At 32.3% G+C, this 25,429-nt stretch overlaps 1 protein-coding gene across 5 annotated transcripts in view; it reads left to right on the top strand.

The window, feature by feature from the left end:
- The window catches only part of ZEB1 (zinc finger E-box binding homeobox 1), a 150,563-nt gene that overhangs the window by 105,226 nt on the left and 19,908 nt on the right, over positions 1-25,429 (top strand). For 4 of the 5 annotated variants that reach the window (XM_004691188.1, XM_012731283.1, XM_012731282.1 and 1 more), the window contains 4 exons: positions 3,181-3,381; positions 13,025-13,084; positions 19,743-19,904; positions 25,158-25,360. In XM_004691188.1, coding sequence (XP_004691245.1) covers positions 3,181-3,381; positions 13,025-13,084; positions 19,743-19,904; positions 25,158-25,360 — 626 coding nt within the window. The remainder of the gene's footprint in view (positions 1-3,180; positions 3,382-13,024; positions 13,085-19,742; positions 19,905-25,157; positions 25,361-25,429) is intronic. The other variant, XM_004691190.1, reaches the window with a different exon arrangement.

The following is a 25,429-nucleotide window of genomic DNA, read 5'->3' as shown; positions in this document are numbered from 1 at the left end:
GATTGTATTACTCCTTCTTTGAACTCTAGTCATCTATCTTAATCTAACTTTTTATTGTATATCATATTAGTACATTATTTTAGGGAGTTTAATTAGTGCAGTGCCCATGCAATCAAGTGCTAAAAAAATGCTATGCTATGTGAAACTCTTTTAAAGGCTTATTGATATTAAGTTACTAGAGAAAACTCCATAATATTTTATCATATTATTATGAGGTTCTAATGATTAAAATTCTTCAGTCATTTGAAAATGTCTTTAGTGACAAATTGTTAAAATGGAATTCCAGGGACCCAGAATTACAGAAAAGCAATTTTAGCAATATTTATCATTAGCACCAAAATTCTCAATTATGAAACTTTATAAATAGCAGTTAAAATATACAGGTTGTGGAAATCAGGGAGACCAAAATTTTAATTCTTTTCTATAACATAATAGCTACATCACCTCAGACTACTCTCTTTTGTAAATGAGAGATGCAGTAATACCTACTACTTAAAAGTGATTGCAAATATTATGAGGTGATGATGAATGTGATAACAACACTTCTGTAGTCTTCACTGTGTGCCAGACCCTGATCTAAGCATAATATACTTTTAAATCATTAGATTCTTACAACATCCTTATGCAGTATATACCTTATTTCTTATGTCTGGCATTAAATGTTAGAAAATAATACCAACTACCACCAAGAAATCAGTGTCTTTAATCCCAATCTAGTAACAATAAGAATGCATTGAAAATGTTAACATTTCATAATGTTACTATTTTATAATGAAGTTGTGTATCATAAATTTTAAAATTGAAACCGTTTTAGACTGTGTTTACTTTTCTATTTCCTTTTATCTTTGCTTTGTTAATTTTATTTTAATTAAGACTTAAAACCAGAGACAATGCTCACCCATTGTTAATATACCACTTTTTATACAACTACATTTTATTATATACATTTTTAAAGGTTTATTTATTTATGCATACAGAACTGGGGTACAGGTCAGAGGTGCAGGGGCAGTGAGAGGATTGACCAGAGACAGAGTGGGAGTAGAACAGGCAGAGCATCAAAGTACACTGCTGAGGGGAGCAGTGGCCAGTCAGGAAGGGGTCACCTCTCGGCAGGCGGGGATCGAACTCATGCTGAAGTGGCTTTAGCTCCTTAGTGTTATGCTTTAACCCACTGCACCACTGGGGAGGGCCCATTTTAATGTATTTTTTAGCCAAAGGTTAAAGACCATGGAGGTATGGTGATAGATGTTTAGAGAATTAAGATAATTGATAATTCATTGGCTACTATCAGTATTTATGAAGGTCCTCCCTTAATTACCATGCTTTTAGTGATAGTCCTCAGTTTTAGAAACTAGCTCTGTAGATCCACAAAAAATAATCAATCTTTAAGAAACACAGGGAAACTTGTCTGTTAAGTTATGATAAATGATCTTCACTGTTTTTTCTCTTAGCTGAATGACTGTGAAACAGTCACACATAGTGAGAACTTTGCATTAAACCAACCTTTATTTGGTGGATCTAATAGATCTAATAGAATACAGAGTAGAATTTAACCTATGGCATATAAATGACTACATAGCCCATACAAACTAAAGGAACCCTGAAATGTAAAAATGAAAATTAATAGCATTGTATATCATTTACAAGTAACATTCCTCCTTCAAAAATGTTAAAAAAGGAAAATTTGGCAAGGAGGCCCTTCGCTAATTTCACGTGTGTTTATACTATGGATTTTTTTTTTTTTCACAATTAAGCATGGGACACTTTTATAATACAATTAGAGAGGAAACAGTTCACTTTTAGGAAAAGATCTGTTAAAATATATTTGTGACAAAACAAAACTTGATGTTTTTTTCTTCTTCCCAAGAATTCCTAATGTGGGTGCAAGGGAAACTCTCTTACTCCTTGGGACAAAGGGTCTAAAGATGTAAAAAGCAGTTTTAGAGATTTTTGGTTATGTGTTCTCACCTTCCCATATACATTATATTTTTCTTCATGTTCTCATGTATATGTGTATGTGTATGTGTGTATGTGACAAGAGGAATATTTATACATGTCATTTAAAAATTTAGATAGACATCTATATGCATATCTTTTTTTCCAAGAATGGTTGGAAAATTTAAATAAGAAATATGGAAAGAGCTATTTTTATTTTTATTATAATATTTTATTATAATTTTATTAAATACTTGTTAACTATTTTTAGTTAACAAAACTTCCTTTTTGTCATTCTCAACTGTATCTTAGCAAGTAAAAATGACCCTGCAAGTAGATGGAGATTGTCCAGTGACCATACCAAATAAGATACTAAATAATTTAAGTCAGTGGAGTGATCATTCAAGGACTCCAAAGGGAAAATATTGACTCTGGTATATTATTTGCCTTAGAAGTTTTTATTTTCAACTGTACTGGGTCTGTAAACTATCCTCATTTGGAAAAATTTTGTATCTTTATGACACTGGCATTAAATTTGATTGAAAGTCATTAAAAATACCTATTTGAAAATTTCTGAATATCAGTTTTTTTAAATAACAGACTTACCTTTCTTATGGTAAATTTCATGATGCATTGTTATTTTATTAGGGGAGAGACTCTTTTCTTAAATTGTAATGCTTTAACAGTACCATAAATATTACATAACCTTATATAACTATCATATAGATTAAGTTCATCATGATTAATAAGCTTGTTTAATGTAATCTTCAGGATCATAGAATATGAAACCTGACTGCTAAGAATCAAACTTTGGCCTTGTCACTTTCTAGCTATATCATCTTTTAAGTTAGATACCTCCGTGTATCTTAGATTCTACTAATATAAAATGGGATCTAAATTGTGGGTGGTAGGTCTGTACTCTATTGTATGGGGTTACTATAAGGTTGTTGTAATAATTAAATGAATTACTATTTATAAAGCACTTGTAAATATAGCAAGTATTCAGTAGGTATGATATAGCTTTTATTATTTGCCATTTGGCCATCTAGTATCTAGTAAGTTTGTGTGTGGGAGTAGGTAAACTAGTTGTCTGCATATTGTTGTCCAAAAGAAGAAAAAAAAAACAATATTGAACCCACAATCTATTTTAATCAAGTATTTTTTAAATTTCTATTTTACTGAAGTGTATAAAAACTGGTTTTTATACTAGTTGGTTTTGATTATTATTTCTTATTTGTATTACAGTTACAAATTATAATACTGTGGTAGAAACAAATTCAGATTCAGATGATGAAGACAAACTCCATATTGTGGAAGAAGAAAGTATCACAGATGCAGCAGACTGTGAAGGTGGTGTGCCAGAAGATGACCTGCCAGCAGACCAAACAGTGTTACCAGGAAGCAGTGAGAGAGAAGGGAATGCTAAGAGCTGCTGGGAAGATGATGGTATGCTGAATATTTTTGTAATATTCTCTGATTTTTTTTAATAAATTAATTGAAAAACTAAACCGGATTAAAAGTTTAGAATGAACCATAAAATTGTCTATTAATCAACAATAGGTATCCTTCTACTTAACAAAAAGTAGATTATGAAGCAGAGTAATAGTTACTTTGACAATTTACATAATATAAATATTGAATTGTAGTATTTGTTTAGTCAAAATCAAGCTTTGATTCTGTTGCTATAGTTGAATCTCCCTTTAATTTCATATTACAGCTTCAAGTGGAAAAAAAAAAAAAAAAACTACTTAGAGGCCCTCCCTGGTAGCACAGTGGGTTAGGACACAGCTCTACAGGTTGGCTGCAGCTGCTTCAGTACGAGTTTGATCCCTGGCCCAGAGGTGATCCACTCCACATGGTGGGCAGACCTCTGCTGACCCACCCTCTGCTCCCCTCAGCAGTGTACTTTGTCAGCCGATCTGTTCTGCTCCCCACTCTGTCTCTCACTGCCCCTGCACCTCTGGCCTGTACCCCAGTTCTGTGTGCATAAATATATAAATAAATCTTTTTTTAAAAGAAGAAAAAAACTACTTAGAAACCAAAAGATTGTGTTTTGATACAATAACATGATTCATTATGCAAAAAACTCAAATACAGGTAAATTATGGGGGTACTTTCAGTTTTTATAAGTCATATTTCCATTCCCTCCCCCTCCATACTATTTACATAGGAATACTTTATCAGTATATAAGTATATAAATGAATATATAAATAACGTGGAGAAAGGTATTTGTATCTATATTTTATATCTATGTTTCTTTAACTTGCTTTGAGATTTTACTCAACTAACATTTTTACTTTTATTGAAGTAAAGTATGATTAAGTAGAAGGAACTGTGAAAGTGTGGAGTACCTCTACTAACTGCCCTTTCAATGAGTAAACAGTGAATGTCTTAACTTCTTACCTGTCAAATGAAGAAATTAGTCTATATTCTTTCCTTCTAAGCCTATTGTTCCTCCTATCTATCTTTTCTATTAAACTATGGAAATTATTTAGTCTGTCTTGCTTGAATTTAAACAGTAGTGGTATAAAAACAGAAGAATATAGAAATGGTAGGTATTGTGAATTGGAAGAGTTGGGAAGTAGGACTAGCAGCATACACAGAGACAAAGAAAAGCCTGCAAGAAATCAAATTCAAGGTCAATCAGAAAGTTGCCCTGCAAAAGTTCAAATTCAAGGGGTCATCTAAACAGGTTATCAAAAGTCATTCCTGACAATCTGGGGAAATGGCTCAAGTGTGCAGGCCTGAGAATCTGGATAACCAAAGTAGAAGCTTAGATAAAAGTATCAATAGTAAGCACAGGGAATAGTCATAATTTCTGCAGTAGGATAACTAAAAAATTTTATAGGTCAGTGTAAAAACCTTTGAAAACATATTATCAACCCTCTCATATTATAGTTTTGTCCATCTGTCCCTTTAGTGAACTCTGTAGGGATGTGGTTGCAAATTTGAATAAGGTAGTTGTCTCTGTATGAAAAGTACTTGTAGCTGAATGGATAGAAAGATAACTATAAATAGTTTGATGTAAGTATATATTTAGAATTACATGGAAACATCAAGGAGAAACATTCAATCCTTAAGTAAGCAAGGAAAGGGGATAGGAGGTACTTGAAGCAGAAGAGGCAACATGCATGAAGTCACAGAGGTTTGAGCAAATTCTTTTTGTGGAAAATGAGATCAGAGAAGTAAATGGAGAATATGAGACATTGTGTGCTAAGTTGGGATTTGAACTTTACCTGGAGTTATGAGAAGATCATTGATACGTATTTTTGAATAAGCCTAGTAACCATAATGGAAAAAGAATGTTAGAGGAAGGGAGCCTAACAGGAGACCGTACCTTCAATAAGAGGAGGCTGTAATAATTCAAGCAGTGATGACTTTTTTGAGCTAATAACAGTGTTCCTTGGGATGAGAATAAAAGGGAGAGATTTGATGGAAATTCAAGAGTAGAGGTAGACTATGTAAGATTTGTTTGATTCCTTGTGGCAGTAATAAAAATGAAAAGCTGACATAACTCCCAGGCTTCTTGAAAATAAAACCTAAAGAATTTAACTTGCTGATTATCACAGCTTGTTAATGAAATATTATAGGCATTAACAAGGTACTAGGTTAAACATACAGTCAGTATCTTAGAAATTCTTAATCAAAACTGACTCACGAAGAGTCAGTTTTATAAAACATAAATAATCCTGTAATTTATAAAGAAATTGAATCAGTACTTTAAAATATTCCTACCAAAAGCTGATGAATTTATGAAGCAACTAACAGTTTTATGCACTTCTCATAGGATTTCAAATGTCGTTGCTATACTGGAAAAGTTTATTATACAGTCAAATATAGTTACCATATAGCCCAGCTATCCCATTCCTGAGATCCTCTGAAGAAGTAAAAGCACAGTTTCATACTGAAACTTGTACATATAATGTTTATAAAAGCTCTATTTAAATTGCCCAAAAATGGATGTAGCTTCTGTCTTTCTACAGATCAGGAAATTACTTATACAGTGTAATACTAAGCAGTAATAATAAGGAAAAACTATTGCTATAAGCAACAATTTGGATGACACTCAAGGGCATTTAATGTTGAGTAAAAGACGCTAGTCTGAAAGATCACACTGCATGAGATTTACTTTATATATAACATTTTCAAAATGACCAAAGTATATTCTAGGGGGGAAACCTGGTTGCCAGGGCCTAGAAGGGTAGAATATGACTATAAAGGTGTAGAAGTAGGGAATTGGGGGTAATGGTGTAACTATTCTGTATACTGATCTTGGTGGAGGCTATGTGAGTATATATTTGTTAAAATTCATAAGCTATACAACAAAAGAAATGTTTTCTGCATGATCATTTGTGTGTGTGTATGTTGTGTGTGTGTATTTCACTGCTAAAAAAGTTCTAGCCCAGATGTCATCACTGACAAGTTCTAAATATTCAAGGAGCTAATAACTCCAGTTTTTAATAACTCTTCAAATACTAGTACAGAGGAAAAAATCTCAAACTCTAAACTCCAACTATATTAATATTGTTCAGAACACAATAAAAAAAAAGTGGAAAAAAGAAGGCAGATAGATAGGGGACCTGAGAACCCAAAGAACAATAGAGCAGTGGGTTCCCTGAGTTTTTCTTTTAGCTTGCATTCCCTCATAAATCAGTCTGGGGCTAGAGAAGCCAAGACCCATAGATTCAACAGTTGCACACATGTACAGGGAAAGTCTGCTTTATCAAGCCGTAAGACTAGGAAAGACGACACATAGAGAGAACAACTACTTTTAGACAGTAGCTATTCTACTCCAGCCATATATCACAGGAAAAAAGATGTAGCCCCTCTCACCATCATCACCAGCAAATGCTGAGCAAGGAGCCTTGAACTTCTACTTTAATGGAAAGGAGGTACTCTAAGAGACTCCTACCATGCTGGTGTCAGGGGAGACTATGTAGGGATCCAAGACTTTCTTTACCAACTAGGAACAAATATCTCCACTTCCCATGTGGTGTCAGTGCAAATCACATGGGAATCCTGAACTTCCGTTCCACCCCCACCTAGTGGTAACATGATGTCCTATTCCTACATGCTGTAGTGTTATCAAGGAAACCTAATGAAATTTTCACCACTTCCACTCCTGCCCTGTTAGTGTTGTGAACAGAAGCCGCATGGGAAAGTAGTATTTTGACACTCTTTCCCATCTCAGCCAGAATGAGATCACCTGTTCACTTCCCCACAAGGATCCACAGTGAGGTCCTCAATTCCCAATCCCACTTAGCTAATGAGTAGCCCCTTTTCACAAGGAGAGCTGAAATGAAGTGGCCTTCCATTTCTACTTACCAGTAATAGGAAAATGCCTTTCTTCTCACAAGAAGCCTATTTAAACAGGTTTTAAATATTGGTGTCTCTGTTTCCTTACATAATTGATAAATGTTCATGCAACAATCATTTGTTATACCAAGAACCAGGACATTTTTAACAGAATTAGAAAAGAAGTAAATAGACATTAACACCAAGATGATACCTGAACTGACATAGATTGTCATGAAATTCTGCATTGATAAAAGTACGTCAACACACAATTATAAACATGTTTCAAACAACAGAATCAGTCAAACAAAGAAATAGAAAAGCGTCAAATTGAAAATGTAGAACGAAAGTGTATTAGATAAATTGAAAAAACTCAGTAGGTGGCTCAGTAGCAGGATGTGAGGACAGAGGAACGAATCAGTTGGAAATTAAACAGTGGAATCTACTATGTATGAATAGAAAGAAAATAGACTGGGGAGAAAAAAAGAACAGAGTCTAAGTACCTTATTTCAATCTGTGTTCATATCATCAGTATTCAAAAAGGAAGTAAGAAAGTAAATGGTACTGAAAAAACAGAAAAATGAAATCTTTATCTAGAGGGAAAAAGCAATTTGAATGACAACAATTTCTCGTTGAAAAAAAAAATGAAGATCATGCAGAAATTGGATATTTTTCAAATGCTGAAAAATAGAATTGTCTGTCCAAAACTCTATAACCAGAGAAAATATTCTTTAAGAAAGAAAAAAGCAGAATATTTTCAAATGAAGGAACACTAAGAGTTTGTCACCAGCAAACCTACCCTAAGTGAATTGCTAAAGACATTCTCTAACCAGAAATGATAAAAAAGGAATCATGGAGCTTCAAAAGAAGAAGATAACATTGCAAATAGTCAAAATAAGGTTATATACAGTGAAATCTAGAGTTTTATCAATCATGTATGATGATGAAGCAAAAATTACTGTAACTGTGGGTAGGTAAAGTTAATAAAACATTTAGAAAATTTCCACACTTTCTAATTTGTATTATGTACAAGCTACCAAAAGGTAGCTTTTATGGTAAGTTTGATAACCAAGTCATAGGGCATTTAGAATTACACATTATTGCCTATGTCAACATTTTTCATTTCAGCCATTATTATTTAGTATGCTTTGTTATTGAGAACAATCTCACGGAACTACTTAAAATTTAGTAAAGAAAAAAGTTCTTCATTTGAAGTTGTCACACTCAAATGAATTGATACCAAGAGTATGTAATTCTTATTGTCATCAGAATAAGGTATATTTTCAAAATACTATTTTCCATAGCTTAGGTTATCTTAGGTTTGTCTTACCTACCCTTTCAGTGAGTTTTGTAATTCATTTATAATCCAATTAGGTTCATTTTTCACTGCTTATATTTCATTTGTTACTCACCCTATCTGTTGAGTGATTTGAATTATTTGTGTGTGTGTGTGTGTGTGTGTAAATAATGCTGTGATTATATAGATAAGCTATACTAAAGATATACTCAGAGAATTATCACATCCCCACTTGCCTACTATCCTTTGCCTACTTTTCCTATAGTTAGTAAATTTGTTTTTCACAGAGAAATGGGTTATTCTTCATGTGTATATTTTGATTGAACAAATAAGTAAATACATTGAGGATAATTAAACCCAAATTTCTCACTCTCAAAGAAATTACAAATAGAAGAAAGGGAAAGGCTATAATAAACTATGATGTTGAACTGCAATCAGTGATCATTATGACCATATGGTTCTTAGCATATGCATAAAAATCGATACAAAGTACAGGTGGAATATATTCAAATAGTAACAAGTATTAGTGTACATACATATTTTCCCTAGCTCTACTGAGATGACATGGAAATGATACCTGGTATCATAGCATATCAAGGAGCTTACCTAGTGCCCATATCTATGGGTACAGTTTTCCAATAGGAGGTGCCAAGCACTATTTTCCAATAGGAGGTACCAAGATTCCTAGCAGAAATGATTGATTATGAAACTAAAGTAGGAAAATTTAAGTACAAGCCTACAACAGTGAGTAAAAGTGCTTTAGGGGGAAAAAGATGAATAAAAAATTAGCTTGAAATATTCCCCTACCAGATGATTATTACTTATTAAAAAATAAAAAAGACATGACTAGTATAAAGAAACCTAGAAGATACCACTTTAATCAGGTTAATTTCATCAAAAATACACTGGTGAGATATATTGCAAATGCACATCAGTGATATTTTTGCTCAAAATATATCCCTTTAATCTAATCAGAGAAATCAGATTGAGAGGCATCCTACAAAATAGTGACCAGTACTCTTCAAAACTGTCAAGATCATAGGAAAACAAAAACAAAAGCAATTTGTTGATCACCCAAAAAATAACAAATATTTCCAGACCTAAAGGGAGCAATTGAAAGCAATACATTAAAACTAGGGATTCTAAAACCCTATTTTCAACAATATCCTCCAGACAGAAAATCAATAAGGAAACATCAATCTTAAGTGATTCGTTACACAATATGGACATAATAGATGTATATAGAATGTTCCATCTAACAAAAAGCAGAATATACATTCTTCTCAAGTACACAAGGGACATTCTCAAGGATAGATCACCTGTTGTACTCAAAACAAATCTCAATAAACTCAAGAAAATTGATGGCATAACACACATATTTTCTGACCATAGTAGTATGAGCTTAGAAATTATGTACAAGGGGGAAACTCAAAAATACATGGAGATTAAATAACTTGCTATTGAACAACTAAAAAAAAAAAAAAACACTTGGAGAGAAATGAGAGTAAAAATACTACATATCAGAACCTTTGAAATGCAGCAAAGGCAATGCTAAGTGGAAAGTTTGTAAAGCATTAAAAGCTTATCTAAAGAAACAAGAAAACTCTCAAACACTCTAACCTTGCACCTAAAAGAACTAAAAAGAGAACAAATAAAACCAAAAGCCATTAAAAGGAAGAACATAATAAAAATCAGAATAAAATAAATGAAATAAACAAAATTTAATGAAGTAAAGAGTTGTTTTTGTAATCAGCAAAGTTAACAAACCATTAGTTAAATTACTCATTAAGAAAAAAAAGACAAACAAAAAACATAAAAGACTTTACACCAGATACCCAGCAATAGTCTTAAGATTGCTATGAACATCTCTATGCTAACAAATTGGACAACCTAAGAGAAAAATCATTCAGTCGTACAAACCTCCCAAGACTGACTCATAAAGAAATAGAAAATGTGACCACACAAATTACAGGTAAAGAAACTGAAAAAAGTAACCAAAGAGTAAAAGTCCAGGACCTTGTGACTTCATTGGGATAAAACACATGCTTCTCAAACTTCCAAAAAATCAAAAATAAGGGAACACTTCCTAACCTTTATGAGACCAGCACAATACTAATATCAAAACCCATTAAGAACAGCACAAAAAAATTACAGGCCAGTATTACTGATGAATATAGATGCAAAAATCCTGAAAAAAAAATATTAGCAAACCAAATTCATCAATACATTAAAAATATATGTTACAATCAAGTGGGATTTACTCCAAGGGTATAGTGATAGTGCAACATATGCAGATCTATCAGTATAATACATCAAATGAACAAAATGAAAAATAAAAATTATACATCATTGTGGAATCATTCTTTTTTTTTTTTTTTTTTTTTTGGTGGAATCATTCTTTCTCTAGAATAAAGCCCAGGGAACAATTGAGAAAACACAGGTGAAAATGTGCACATCTTTTGTGTGTCATCAACAAAGAGACAGAGCAGAAAAGGAAGATCTGAGTTAGCAGCTTACTGTGCCACCTTCGATGTTACTGTAAAATATTTTCAGACACATTTTAAGTGGTTAGAAACACATAGATATGAATTTCAAAAATGGAAATTTTAAAATTTAGAACATATGTTAGTCAACCCTGTATGTTGAACTGTTCTCCCATTGATAGTAAATCTTGTGCATTTTTAATTTAATAAGAGTTACAGTTGCCATCTTGTTTTTACTTCCTAGGAATTTCATCTATGTCAAAATAAACAAGCTCCATTTCTTTTGACCTAAATTTGTAGTATATGTCATTGAGTTTTTATTAATTTGCTAGTGATTTTTATTAAACTTTTAATTTTGTAATTCACCGACTTTTAATTTTAAATTCAAAAATAGTTCTAGAAATAATACAGGCATCCTATGTACCATTTATTCAGTTTACTCCAAGGTACACCACCTTGCAGAATTATCGCACAATATATTTTAGTGCAGCATATGAGCATTGATATAAATGAGATACAGAACAATTCATTCACACAGGGCCTCTCTGGCAACCACTAATCTATTCTTGATTTTCATAATTAATACAATATAAGATAATAAAGTAGTAACTGGCTATTTGGTTTTTCATTTAAGGAGAAACAAAGAGCATTGATAAATAATATTAAACTATACAGCTATTATATAATTATCTAGTTGGCATACTTTTTCTTTGTTTATAGGTGTTTGGAGAAAAAGAAGAATGCTAGATATTTTTCATACCCTTAACTGACACTTGTTTTTATTCTACACACTTTATCAGGGATTTTTAAATTGCAGTTATGCTGATTGAAAACATAAAATGGTAATTCTTCAACAGACATTAAATCTCATCATAATCTACTTTTAGGTAGTGTTTTTTATACTGATCTAAAGAAATCAGTGCATATTTTTACTATTTTTTAAATGGTATTAATATAAAAGTAATGAGTAAAGAAAAGCTGCTGAATATATCCTCACAGTGGATTTAAAGTAATACATGCTTTAATGTGAGTGTACTTTTGTACTTTTAGTACTCCAGTTGTCAGTTCAATTATCAAACCTAAGGAAAATCTAAATCAAGACTCTTGACTAACATATTCAGAGGGATTTGATTGGGGTGCAGAAAACTACATGATATTTTAGTATGACTCCATAAGTCATGTTCATCTTAATACCATTTTTTTAAAAAAGCAGTTTTCAACTCCCTAATAGTTCATATTTTAATATGACTTCAGAAGTCATGCTCATCATAATACCATTTATTTAAAAAAGCATTTTTCAACTCCCTAACAGTTCATGATGTGCATGCTTTTAATAAATTAATAAATAAAATATATGCAGATATATGAAACACACTTCCTGCTTGGCAGAAAAAATTGCATATTTTCTCAAGTAATTCTGAATATAAGGGACAGGCAAGGATAATAGACATCCAAAAAGGTTTATCAGTATCCCCCATTATTTATTATTATTTATTACTATTATTATTTATTACTATTTACCATTAAGAATAATTAATAGAGGGAAACAAAATGTATAGTTCCCTAGGAGTTTATTCTGGGAATAATGAAATTTGGTCAGAACTTTCCTTCCAGTTTTCCTAGTACTGTACTTAGACAAGCCAAGTGCTAGGGAAGTAGGTTTAGAGCTGTTAAAACCTGCATTCAAATTGCATTCTACTATCTAATAATTGCATGTTCCTGGAAAAGTTGTTTAACCTTTTTCAAGCTTCATTTTGCTTTTTTTTTTTTAAGTTTGTTATGAACGTTAAAGAAAATAAGTTCACAAGACAGCTGCAACAGTAGCCACCATACAGAAATTTGTGATTTAGGGAATAAAAACAAAGAGAAAATCTTTACTTTCCAAGGACTCAATACTACACTTAGGAAAGGGGAAAAAATTAAATATAATCTAAAAGTTTCCTTTTCAGATTTCTAGAAATTAAAATGTGTGTGACACATGAGTATTTTAAACCCTTGTTTTTATTTTACTAGCAAAGGAAGGACAAGAAATCCTGGGGCCTGAAGCTCAGGCAGATGAAGCAGGATGTACAGGTACTCTTTTTGCCAGTTTTGTTTCCTACTCTCATCTTTGAACATCTTCTGATTCATTACTTTTTGTACTCTTCTCTCTTTTATTTGCCCTTCTAAAATGTTTAAGTACCTAAGCAAGGGGCTCTATATGAAAAGTAAGAAATTTGTTCTTTAAATATAAGCATACATATTCATATAATACAGCAATTTTTTCACTATATAAGGATGACAAGTATAATCTACAGATAATCAAAATAATAGGCATTTGAGTGTTTGAATTTATCACAGTTAGAGAAATGTTGATCCATTTTGAGTTTCATTGTTAATTACCAGGATCTATATTGAATTACCCATAGGACAGAAAGCAAAAGAGAAAAATAAGCAAATATCAGAAGTTATCTGTAAACCAGATGATAATCTTGAATACTGATATGTTGAGTGAACATCTCACTGGCAGACAAGAGAATCAAAAAAAAATTTATAATTTCTGGGATTGAAAATGCCATAATGGAGTCCTCCCTCCTCCCTTGTGGTGCAACAGATTAAAGCACATCACATGAAACTCTCAGCAACCACTGCAGCACAAGTTCTATTCCCTGGCCTGAAAGGTGACCCACATGGTGTGGCAGACCTCTCCTTGTCTCACCTGCTGCTCCCCTCAGCAGTGTATTTCAGTAGATCTGCCTGTTCTGCTCCCCACTCTATATCTGGTAAAGTCTCTCAACCCCGACACCCCTGGCCTGCACTCCCATTCTTGTTTAATATTTAAAAATAAATATTAAAAGAAAAGAAAATGCCAAAATGAAGTTGAATTATAGTGAACAAGGGAATCTGCTTCTAGGTAACTAAAAATACATACTGAGATTTAAGACTATTCCTCTATAATGGATTCAAATCAGATTTAAGAAGCAAAAGAGCAAGTGGAAACTTAATTCTAGATCTTATGTGTGATAATATCAGATACTTTTGTTGTGTCACATAAGTCAGATAGAAATACTAGAATGTGGGCCCTCCCGGGTGGCGCAACAGGTTTAAGCGCTGCACTGTTAAGCTACCACAGCTGCTTCAGCTCGAGTTCGGTCAGGGAGCTGACTCACATGACGCAGCAGACATGTCTTGCTCACTGCTCCCCTCAGCAGTGTACTCTGTTGATCTGCCTATTTGCTTTGCACTCTGTCTTTAATGAAGTTTCTCACTGCCCCTGCACCTCTGGCCTGTACTCCATTACTGTATGCATAAATAAATATTTTAAAAAAGAAAGAAATATCAGAATGTAAACTTCAGAAATAAATTCTAAATTATTAAAGCATTTCCTCAGAATAGTTAACCTAAGAGTAATTAAATTTTGTATATTTGAACCTAACTTGATATTTCTATATTATAGTTTAATTAAATTTCCTCCTCTGCTTTAACATTTATAGTTTTTTATTTGTAGTGCATTTCAGGAGTATTCCATAGACACTTAAATATAAATTTCATTATGAGAGACAAGTGTGTTTTATAATAATTTTTCAAAGATAAATTTTCATCTATAGTATAAAAATAACATTCCCATACCTGTCAATTATTGCTACAAACCAATAACTAAGTATTGCTACGAACCAATAACTATTAAAGGTACATTCTAAATTAATTAAATAATAGTGGGCTCTAATCATTTCTGGTGCCTGCATCCTAAGATTTTATATTTTCCCTTTGGTGTGGTTATGTTTAACTTGCATAAATAATATATTTCAAGTATGCTTGTTAGCAAATATTTATCGTGTTAACTTACACATTATATAAAATATTTAAACTGGAGAATAAAATAGTAGAGCATTAATGAACACAAAAGAATCCTACTTATTACTTTTACCTAATGTCAAACTTTAATTACTTACTACCATAGCTACAGATTTTGTGCCCCTGTAGGCAAAATATTATCAAAAAAGACATAACAAGTTTTGTCTTACAGTTCACTCTTTACTACAAGCTACATGAATTCTTTCAGTTTTAAGTACTGAGAAGTATGTAAATTATCTCAAAAAGAAAAAAAGTCACATCTTTAAGGTAGTGTGACCTTGCATTTATGAAAAGTTGCTCCTGGAAACATAAGGTCTATCCATTCCCCTACCCCAACAAGATGGTGATATTTCCTGGTGCATTTTTTCCCTAGAACTGGGGTATCAGGAATAAACAAACATTTATTAAAGGCCAGGTAAATGTAATTTTAAGAAAATAAAAGGTTGGAATGCAAATGTTTGAGACATTTGAACCATTAATCTTTAAAATTGTGTTTTGCTGTTGCTTTCGTTAATTCCTTGACTTCGTGGAATAATGTGTTGACAAAGTAAACAAAAACATTGTACAGAGGTCACTGTTTTTCAGAACTTTGTCAGATTCTTTCTATAGCTGACTTCTTTTACAATTCATGAAGTTAAGAGAACTATAGTCTTAGCATAGTACTCAGAGTTAAAAATTCACCCAAAAGTTGTTTTTCCATCTAAGGATTCCTTTTTTGTTAGTAGATTTCCAAACTTTCAAAAATGGAAGATAAAAATAGGAGAAATCCTATTTATTATGATGGAAATAATTTACTGATTACTAAATGTTTAGTCTTTATATTGTGTCTATGTCTCAATGCTTGCTCTCTAGTGTTTACAACTCTGTTCTACATTTTCATAAAGGATTATAATTCTATAATTCTTTACTTTGACAATCAGCTCTGAGTTTTGTTCTGTCTAAAAGAAATCCAAATTATCAAATATTTCACTATGTATTTCTCACCTCTCTAGTGTTTAAATACACAAGTTTGGCAGTGTTAAGAACTAAGAAGTTTGCTTTATAAATGACCTTTTCACAATTTGTGCTTCCCAGCACCTTAAATTTTATGTGTAAAACTGCAAAATTTCTAATTGCAGCTCAAAATTGGGCAAATACAGATTCATGGAGATAGTGTTATCTGCTCTAATAGTAATACTTTTTTACTGTGTGATTTTGGAAAATGCTACCTAACTTTTCTGACCCAGATTATTGTACTTGGAACATAGGTAGTTGATAAATTATCACATTCACTTTATAAAACTGCTTGGATTAAATAGCAAACAATATTACATAGCATTTACTATTTTCCCGGTACAGTACTAATAAGCTCATATTAATGAATTTACTTGTCACAACAACCATAAGAATTACTGTTATTCTCCTAATTTATATTAGGTAAGCTGCCTCACAGATTTATAATTGACATATACAATTGTTCATTAGAATCATTGACTCCCTCTTTTTCTGGGTCATATGCCAAAAAGACTTCACCAATACTAACTTAACAGAGAGCTAATATATCCTTTAAGATTTTTATTTCTCCCTCCCCTCACTTGGAAGCACACTGTTTAATATTCAGAAATGATTGGGTACTTTTTGCCAAAAATCATTTATCATATTAACTGACTATATGTTGATCAATACCTCAGAATTACAAACTTAGTTCATTTGGGAAAATTCCTACCTAATAAGCTAACAAGCAAAATCAGTTGTCACTGTTATATCAATCAACCAAATCAGACTTTCCATTTGAAAAACATGAGCCACCTTTTGTCTATTCAGATTAATGTCAGTACCTTTTGATGAATTTTTATAAAAATTTCCTCTATAAAGAATGTAAGTTATAAGTAATAAGAAATCTATAAAGTACAAATAAACACATTTATAAAATTGGATTATTCAATGATATTAAGATTATATGGGCCTTATCTAATTTTTATACTGTAAAATTCTTTGTCTCCAAATGATTACATTTGGAACCAGTGTTTTAGTAGTGTATAGGTAACCTTACACTTACTGAAGATAATTTCATGCAAAAAATCGACTGTATAATGCTGAAAAGTAAACCATTTAAAAACTCATCATTCTGCTGTCTTACCATTGACCCCTCAATAACATAGTTTTGAACTGTGCAGGTTGACTTAATATGCATATTTTCTTTGGACAGATGCCATAAACTTATAGTATTAACAAATGCACTATTGTAAATTCCTTGTGATTTTCTTTGTTTTTAGTGTCTTTGAGTAAAGTTTTATTGGGAACATAAAAACATTTACATATTTTCTATTGCTATATTGTGTTACTACAACTGAGTTGGATTGTTACCATAGAGTCTGAATGATCCAGAAAGCTCAAAATATTTCCTGTCTGGCTTTTTAGCAAAAGAATTTGTTCCCCCTAACTTAGGACAACTTTACTTCTCCAAATCTAGTCTGAGTTTCATGACACTTTTATTAGGTTTTTCTCACTTTATTTTAAATGCTAAGAAATGTTGCCTTTTCATAATATTTAGGTTTTAAAAAATATTTTAAAGGCATTAGGGTTGGAGGACGGTTGAATGGCCACAGCACTAATGTATAGGTATCACAAGCATAGTGATACTTGCTAACTTATAGGTATATATTCTGGTCACCACTCATTGTGAGATATAGGACATTTACTTATATAACGTGGGTATCTTAAAATTTTCTTGCTAACAGTTTCTCTAAATTACTTGCTTGTAAGAATATAGTATATAACACATGTAACATGTAAATTTCTGTTAGCAAATATTCATGTTGACACTAAGTTTTCTGGTCAGTAACAGGCTATTAACAGTTAAGATTATAGTGGGTGAAATATTAATATACACTTTTGACTGAATATTTTGTACATTTAAATGAGGGACAGTATCTAAACAAGGCATGTTGTTCATGGGTCAATTGTATGTATGTGAGGGGCAAAGGGGTCGGTGTATGTGTGGTGTATATAGTTACTGGAATATAGAAGATGTAAATATTTTATAAGTGGTGACATAAAGTGAAGTAAATATTGTATTATTGATAAAATTATTTTAACTATATTATGAAATCTATAAAAAATCACAAAATTTCATGAGTTTCATTTGAAAGTTTTACATTGAAAAGATTCAGTAACTGACTTGTACTGTATTAGCTATTTTAAAATGCATTTATTTCAGCTAATAACAGAAATAATGTTTTTGAGACTCTTTGCTTTGCTCTCACCAGACCCCTCAGAAACAGTAAACTTTTTTAGTAATAGTTAGGGAATGGAACAGGTGATGTTATTAAAGTAAAATTATCTTTATTTTCTTTGGCCATACAATTATATACCTGATTGCAGTTTCCCGACTATTACCAAATACTGCATTTCAGTTGCCATTCTTTACCCTGTTAGAACTCAGTGTAAACAAGAGAAGGCCTCTAATAATTTTATGCTGCACTGATTAATTAATTAAGACATTTTTCCCAGTCAGTATTTTGAATTTTTTTCCATTGGAAACCAAGAGGCTTTTACTCTCTAATACTAGGTACTATATTAATGATTAGATGGATGGAGGCATATGCCTATCTCTTTCTCCTTTTTTTTTTTATTTTTAAGTTAGAGATTACTGTGAAAAGAAAAGGGTAGAGAGAAGAATCTTTAGGATTCTAAGAAAGGCATTCCTGCTTGTTGAGAATTTGAAAATTGATTCTCTTAATACCAATTACCTCTTGAAAACTCTTCACTTATCCCTAGATCCAGTACCCCAGTGTGGTAGTCAGCATGAACTAAATAGTACAGTTCTCAGTATATAGCAGATGATAAATAATTGATAGCTGTTGAGTACATTAAAAAGAAGAAAAAATGAAGGGTCACCATTATTTCTGTGCCATTGAATCTAAGGCTTAACGTAGCTACCCAGAGTAGTTACTGTGTAAGAGATTTCAGCAAGATTGTTTTAATGACTGTTGAACAAAAAGATATCCATAAATCACAACTTTAATTTGGCTTCAATTTCAGTAGCTGCAAATTGCTGTTTTACAGATTCATTCTGAAGTGTATAAAGAAGTCTTCCATAAGACACTTGGGAGCCATACTAGGCTGTTAAATTTACCACTAACATGGAGTAGATACTCTTTTCTGGAGCCAGAGAGGAAATGGGGGAAAACCCACAATGCAGCATACTATTTTATTACAAACTTAACAGCATTCTGTACTACCTCTCAAAAGTGAAAACATTCTACTATATTGTGAACCTTTCTAATAACTGAAGTAAAAACCTCTGCCATAATCCCACATATTCTGAAGCAAAAACAGAGAAAGAATAGCCTCATATGTATATGAATATAGAGGAAAAAGGAAACAATTTTATCAGTTTGATACTCTGATGCTTATTAGAAATATTTCTAATAATAGGTAACTATTAAAGCTGGTTTCTAAGAAATCACATAAATTTACTGAACTTCAGTGTGGTTTATATTGAAAATGATTCAGATTTCCTACAGTACTTGAGTAAACATGATACTATAGGTTGCTGGGAAGAACATAGGTTTGAGAAATAAGGTTTTCTTTTTTCCTATTCCCTCGCATTATTCTCAATATAAATATTAAGCATTCTGTCAACCTGAATTTATTACTTCCTCTGTGGCATGTTTATGAGTAAAATGGAAGTACAACTCTAAAATTTAAAAGAGATATTGTATAAATTCCAAAAAACTTTAATAATACTAAATACATAAACCAAGAAAACTGTTTAATATAACAGAATGAGTGAATTCCATCTTTAATTTTCAGTAAATATTTCCTGAAAAAATTCAAAAGTTATCATGTATTCTTTCAAGGCAAACTATTTATAAAAATTTTGTAACAACTTGCTTGTGAAATTGCTTTTTAGTAAAAGATGATGAGTGTGACTCAGATGCAGAAAATGAACAAAACCATGATCCTAATGTTGAAGAGTTTCTGCAACAACAAGACACTGCTGTCATTTACCCTGAAGCACCTGAAGAAGACCAAAGGCAGGGAACACCAGAAGCCAGTGGTCATGATGAAAATGGTAAATTGAAGTTTACATTTATTGCTGTTTTCCTCTTTTAAAGAAAGGATTATGGTTTACATTAAAATGAGATACCTGTTGTACTATATTTTCAAACCAAAATTTATTTCAGGGACCTGTACATCCTTAATGAAACATTGTCTGTGATAATTGTATAGCATTAAAATGGTAGCATCTGATGCCTCTGCTTTTGAACTTCTTAGAAGCAGTGCTAGATATTGATTTTTGTTCACTTACATAGTAGCAATTAATATAAATGGGAGTTTGGTTGACACCAACTGCTCCTTGATTCTTTATCACTTTTCCTGTTAAGGAAAACACGGTTGTCTGCTTCAAAACATGCTAATTTGAAGAAAAATCTTTTTTCCATATCTACTTCACACTCTTGTGTGAACAGCTAGTATATAAAGAGTAGTGAAATACAATAATAATATGCTCATTCTCTCTTGGAAAGACATACTCTATCATTCTACCTTTTCATATAATAATGGAAACAGGAAAATGGCATAGAGATATCACTATAACATAATGTATAGATATGTAACAAGAACTAGGAAGCTATAATACTTCAGTATTTGAGAATTCTTTTCAGTGTTAGCATCCTATATGTAGTTTGGTTTTTCCAGGGTTCCCTGTTTAATCACTACATTGAGCTTAATAATCTAATAATAAACTGTTTAAAAACTTTTTTAGAATAATTTTATGTTTCCAACAAATTTGGAGCAAAGGACAGATTTTTTTTCACACATACTCCTCTCCCCACACATTTATAGTCTCCCCAATTATCAACCCAACATACCAGGATAGTAAGGATGCATCTATGTTGATATATATTATCAACCAAAGTCCATAATTTACTTTTGGGTTCCTTCTTGGGTTTTGGACAAATGTTTGATGATATTAAACATTATGAATCTTTCATTCTATCATACAGAGTATTTTCATAATATAAAGCACTGTCTCTGTGATCTGCCTTTTCATTTTTAAACACAAGCAACCACAGATCTTTTTATGTCTCCATAATTTGCCTTTTGCAGAATATAATATAATTGGAATCATGTAGTAAGTGGCCTTTTCAAGTTCTTTCACTTAGTAATATTCCCTTAAGATTCCTCCATGTTTTTTATAGCTTGATAGCTAATTTAAGTGCTGAATAACATTCCATTTTCCAGTTATATCAGTCTGCTTATCCATTTACCTATTGAAGTGTCTTTTGTTTCCATATTTGGTAATTATGAATAAAAGTGCCGTAATATCCATCTGGTGGTTTTTGTATAGACATAAGTTTTCAACTCCTTTGGGTAAATACCAGAAAGTGTGATTGCTCTATCATATGGTAAGAATATGTTTATTTAAGAAACTGACAAACTATCTTCCCAGGTGGCTATTCTAGTTTGCATCCTTTGTGTGTATGTGTGTGTGTGTGTGTATTTAATACTTACTTTTTTATTTATATATTTTTTACATCATTCTTCATTTTGTACAATTTTTCATCTTGGTTGTTATCCCTGTGAACTTCACCATAGTCCTGTATGCTCTTCCCACCCCAGTTTTGATCCTATTGCCTTCTTCACCCTTCACCTCCATAGGATGTCTCTGGTTTATAGTTGTTTGTTGATTTTCATTGTTACTTTCTTACAGTTGCTTTTTTTTTTCTTATCCCTTACACTGCTGCTATGAAAGAAACCATCCAGTATTTTTCTTTTTCTTTATGGCTAATTTCACCAAGCATGATCCTTTCCAACTCCATCCATGTTGCTTCAAATGGCATGAGTTTATTTTTTTGATTGCTGAGGAATATTCCATAGTGTTTATGTCTTCTTGATCCAATCAACTATTTTTGGGTATTTGGGTTGATTCTACATCTGCCCTCTTGTAAATAGTGCAGCTGTGAGCATAAGGGTACAGGATGAATTACTGTTTTTGTGTCCTTTGGGTAAATAGCAAGACATGCAATTGTTGGATCATATGGAAGCTCCATTTTTAGCAGTTTGAGAAACCTCCAAACAATTTTCCATAGTAGTTGTACCAGTTTGCATTCCCACCAACAGTATTCGAAAGCTCCTTTATTTCCACATCCTCACTAACATTTGCTGTTGCTAGTTTGTTTTTTCTTTTTAATATGTGCCTGTCTCACTGGTGTGAGATGATAGCTCACTATCATTTTAATTTGCATTTTCCCTTATTACAAGTGATACTGAACATTTTTTATATGCCTGTTGGACATCTGCATTTTCTCTTTGGAAAAGTGTCTTTTTAGCTTTTCTTCCCATTTTTGATGGGGTTGTTCATTTTTTTGTTGTTGAGTTTTGTCAGCTCTTTGTTTATCTTTGTGATCAGTCCTTTATCATTATTATTGTGTGCAAAAGTTTTCTCCCAGTCTCTGAGGTATCTCTTTGTTTTGTATGATGTCTTTTGCTATACAGAAGCTCTTTAATTTGATGTAGTCCCAGTTGTGAATCTAGATTTTCTATTCAATCCCATTGGTCTGTGTGTCTGTTCTTGTTCCAGTACTGTGCAGGTGTGATACCTCAGTTCTCGTTTAGTCCAGAGAGTTTTGACTATTCAAGTTTGTTTTGTGCTATCATATGAATCTCATCAGTGTTTGTTCTAGTTCTTTGAAGAATGTCACTGAGATTTTTATTGGAATGTGTTAAATCTGTAAATCACTTTTGGTAGGATGTCATTTTAATGATGTTCATTCTTCTGATCTATGAGCATGGAATGTCTTTCCATTTCTTTGTATTTTTTTAAAGATGTATTTATTTATGCATACAGAACTGGGGTACAGGCAGAGGTGCAGGGGCGGTGAGAGGATTGGCCAGAGACAGAGTGGGGAGCAGAACAGGCAGATCGATGAAGTGCACTGCTGAGGGGAGCAGCGGATGGGTCAGGAGAGGGTCTGTCTTGCCATGTGGATCACCTTTGGGACAGGTGGGGATTGAACTCATGCTAAAATGGCTTTAGCTTCTTAGTGCTGTGCTTTAACCCGCTGTGCCACCAGGGAGTGCCCATAAAATATATTTTAAAAAAGCTTATTCAGGCCCTCCCTGGTGGAGCAGCGGGTTAAAGCACAGCACAAAGAAGCTTAAGCCACTTCTGCATGAGTTCAATTCCCGCCTGCCCCAGAGGTGACCACATGGCGCAGCAGACCTCTCCTGACCCGCCCACTGCTCCCCTCAGCAGTGTACTTTGTCAATCTGCCTGTTCTGTTCCCTGCTTTGTCTCTGGTGAAGCCTCTCACCGCCCCTGAGCCTCTGGCCTGTACCCCAGGTCTGTATGCACAAAAAATCTTTAAAAAAAAAAAAAAAGCTTACTCATGGTCAAAGATGCATAAATAAAGAATTATAGACTCATTAAGAAAGTGATCAGATTGTTTTTTTTTTAGTAGTGTGAATTGTTACCCTAAGTTTATTTTAAGAGTTCTAAAAAAGAAATGTCTTTTTGCTTATATGACAAGATTTTGTTGCTAAAAAGTGATTATTTATAAAAAAAAAAAAACAAAAATCCAATATTTTTAAAAAATAGAAATAAAAACTTTCATTTAACTTTTAAAAGCTATTTATTACATAACATGCTTGGTATGTCAGATATTCATATGTATTTTTCACTGTAGTCTGCTAGTGCCCTAAAAGAGTAAATTCAAAGCTTAAATTATGAGAAAGGTCAATAGATACTGGTATGTGAAAGTAACTTGCTACTAAAATATAAACAGTCATTCTGCAAACTAATTAACATTTTGCTTATTAATTGTAAGGATTACTCATGAAGGCAAAGGGAAAAATAAAACATAATGAGAACATAGAACTCTCTGATATTGTGAACTGTGAATGGAAATTGCTTTGTGATTGTAGTGCCACTATTGAAACTTAGAAATTTGACTTTGACTTTTGCCATTGCAACCAACAAAAATCAATAGAATGCACTAGAATTTGACTTTGACTTTTGCCATTATAACCAACAAAAATCAATAGAATGTGCTAGGCAGTCTAGCAAAGAGAATGTTCCAAATGTTTATTTCCCACTAGCTTGTACAGGTAAGAAATGTATATTAGACAAAACATTTAAGTTTTTAAATCCCCAAAGAAGTGGTTCATGTTAGTGATTTCACTAATTGAAATCTCTGGTTCTGTGTGCCTTGCTAGTTGACAAGAAGATACATCATAAGCCTTGGTATTTTTGGTTATTTCATTTTGTTCATATATTTGATACAAATTTAATGAGCTATGTAGAGTCATGTGCTAGTCTATAATTTGAAGATTTTTCTTGAGCAAGACAATTTATATGGATTGGAATTTCAATAAAGTTAATATATGCTTATGGAGCAAGTGGAGAGTATTAGAAAATTTTCTTTTGTATTCATTTCTATAAGAAACTTAAAATGCAGGTAAAGATATATTTATAATAGGGCGCCACTTAGGAATGTATTTCTTTGAAGAAATAAATCCAATATGGAAAGTAATTATTGGTTAAATCATGTTAATTGGCAAAGTAGTATTACATTTTAGGATTGGCAGACTTAGATGGTTCCCAATTAAAAAAAACATAGTTCATTCAGGGGATTTCAGTTTATCCATAGTGCCTTTAGTTTATGAAAACTGCCTTATATTGATACATTGTCTATTTATTTCAATAGAGAAAAAATGAGAAGTCATACATCACACCTCAATCTGACTCCATTATTACCTTCTCCCTAATACATATTCTTTTGGTATTAACAGAGCCATATGACCACACCTCATTGCTATGGACCCTTAATAACATATATTGTAACTAAGTACTTACTCTCTTCCCACAATAACTTTATAGTGTGATTTTCAAATTTGAAAGAATTAATGTAAAATAGTGATGACATAGTTACCAAGCAATAATTTCTATTGTATAAAAGTACCGTTTAGTACATAAACAGAATATAAGTGTAACCAGCAGTCTAATTTTACCTTTTTTTTTTTTTGTCTAACCACACAAAAGAAAGGAGGCATTATGGCCTAGTAAAAAAGACATAGGAGTTTGAAATGAGACATGTTTGGATCTTGTCTTTATCATTTACTGACTATGTGATTTCAGTTATTTGACCTATCTGATCATCTTACATTTTTTATGAAATACAGATGAGTATCGCTGTGTTGTTTTGAGGATCAAATAAAGTATGTAGCACATTATTTGGCACAAAACAAAAGAGTCCTAGTGGTAGCTTTAGTAATTTTTTTTTTAAGTTTTAAATTTAAAGTATATGACCTTTTTCTTTTGTAGGAACACCAGATGCATTTTCCCAACTACTCACTTGCCCATATTGTGATAGAGGCTATAAACGCTTTACCTCTCTGAAAGAACACATTAAATATCGCCATGAAAAGAATGAAGATAACTTCAGTTGCTCTCTGTGCAGTTACACCTTTGCATATAGAACTCAACTTGAACGTCACATGACAACACATAAATCAGGAAGAGATCAGGTAAGTGAAGTGACAGAGGATTTTGCAGATTTTGAGAATTCAGTCCTTCATAAAGACATGATTTTTTTT

The sequence above is a fragment of the Condylura cristata genome, unplaced genomic scaffold, assembly GCF_000260355.1.
Source record: "Condylura cristata isolate star-nosed mole 26May11 unplaced genomic scaffold, ConCri1.0 scaffold00030, whole genome shotgun sequence".
NCBI classification, from domain to species: domain Eukaryota; kingdom Metazoa; phylum Chordata; class Mammalia; order Eulipotyphla; family Talpidae; genus Condylura; species Condylura cristata.
Note: the sequence above shows the minus strand (reverse complement) of the source record. Positions and strands in the feature narration are given on the sequence as shown.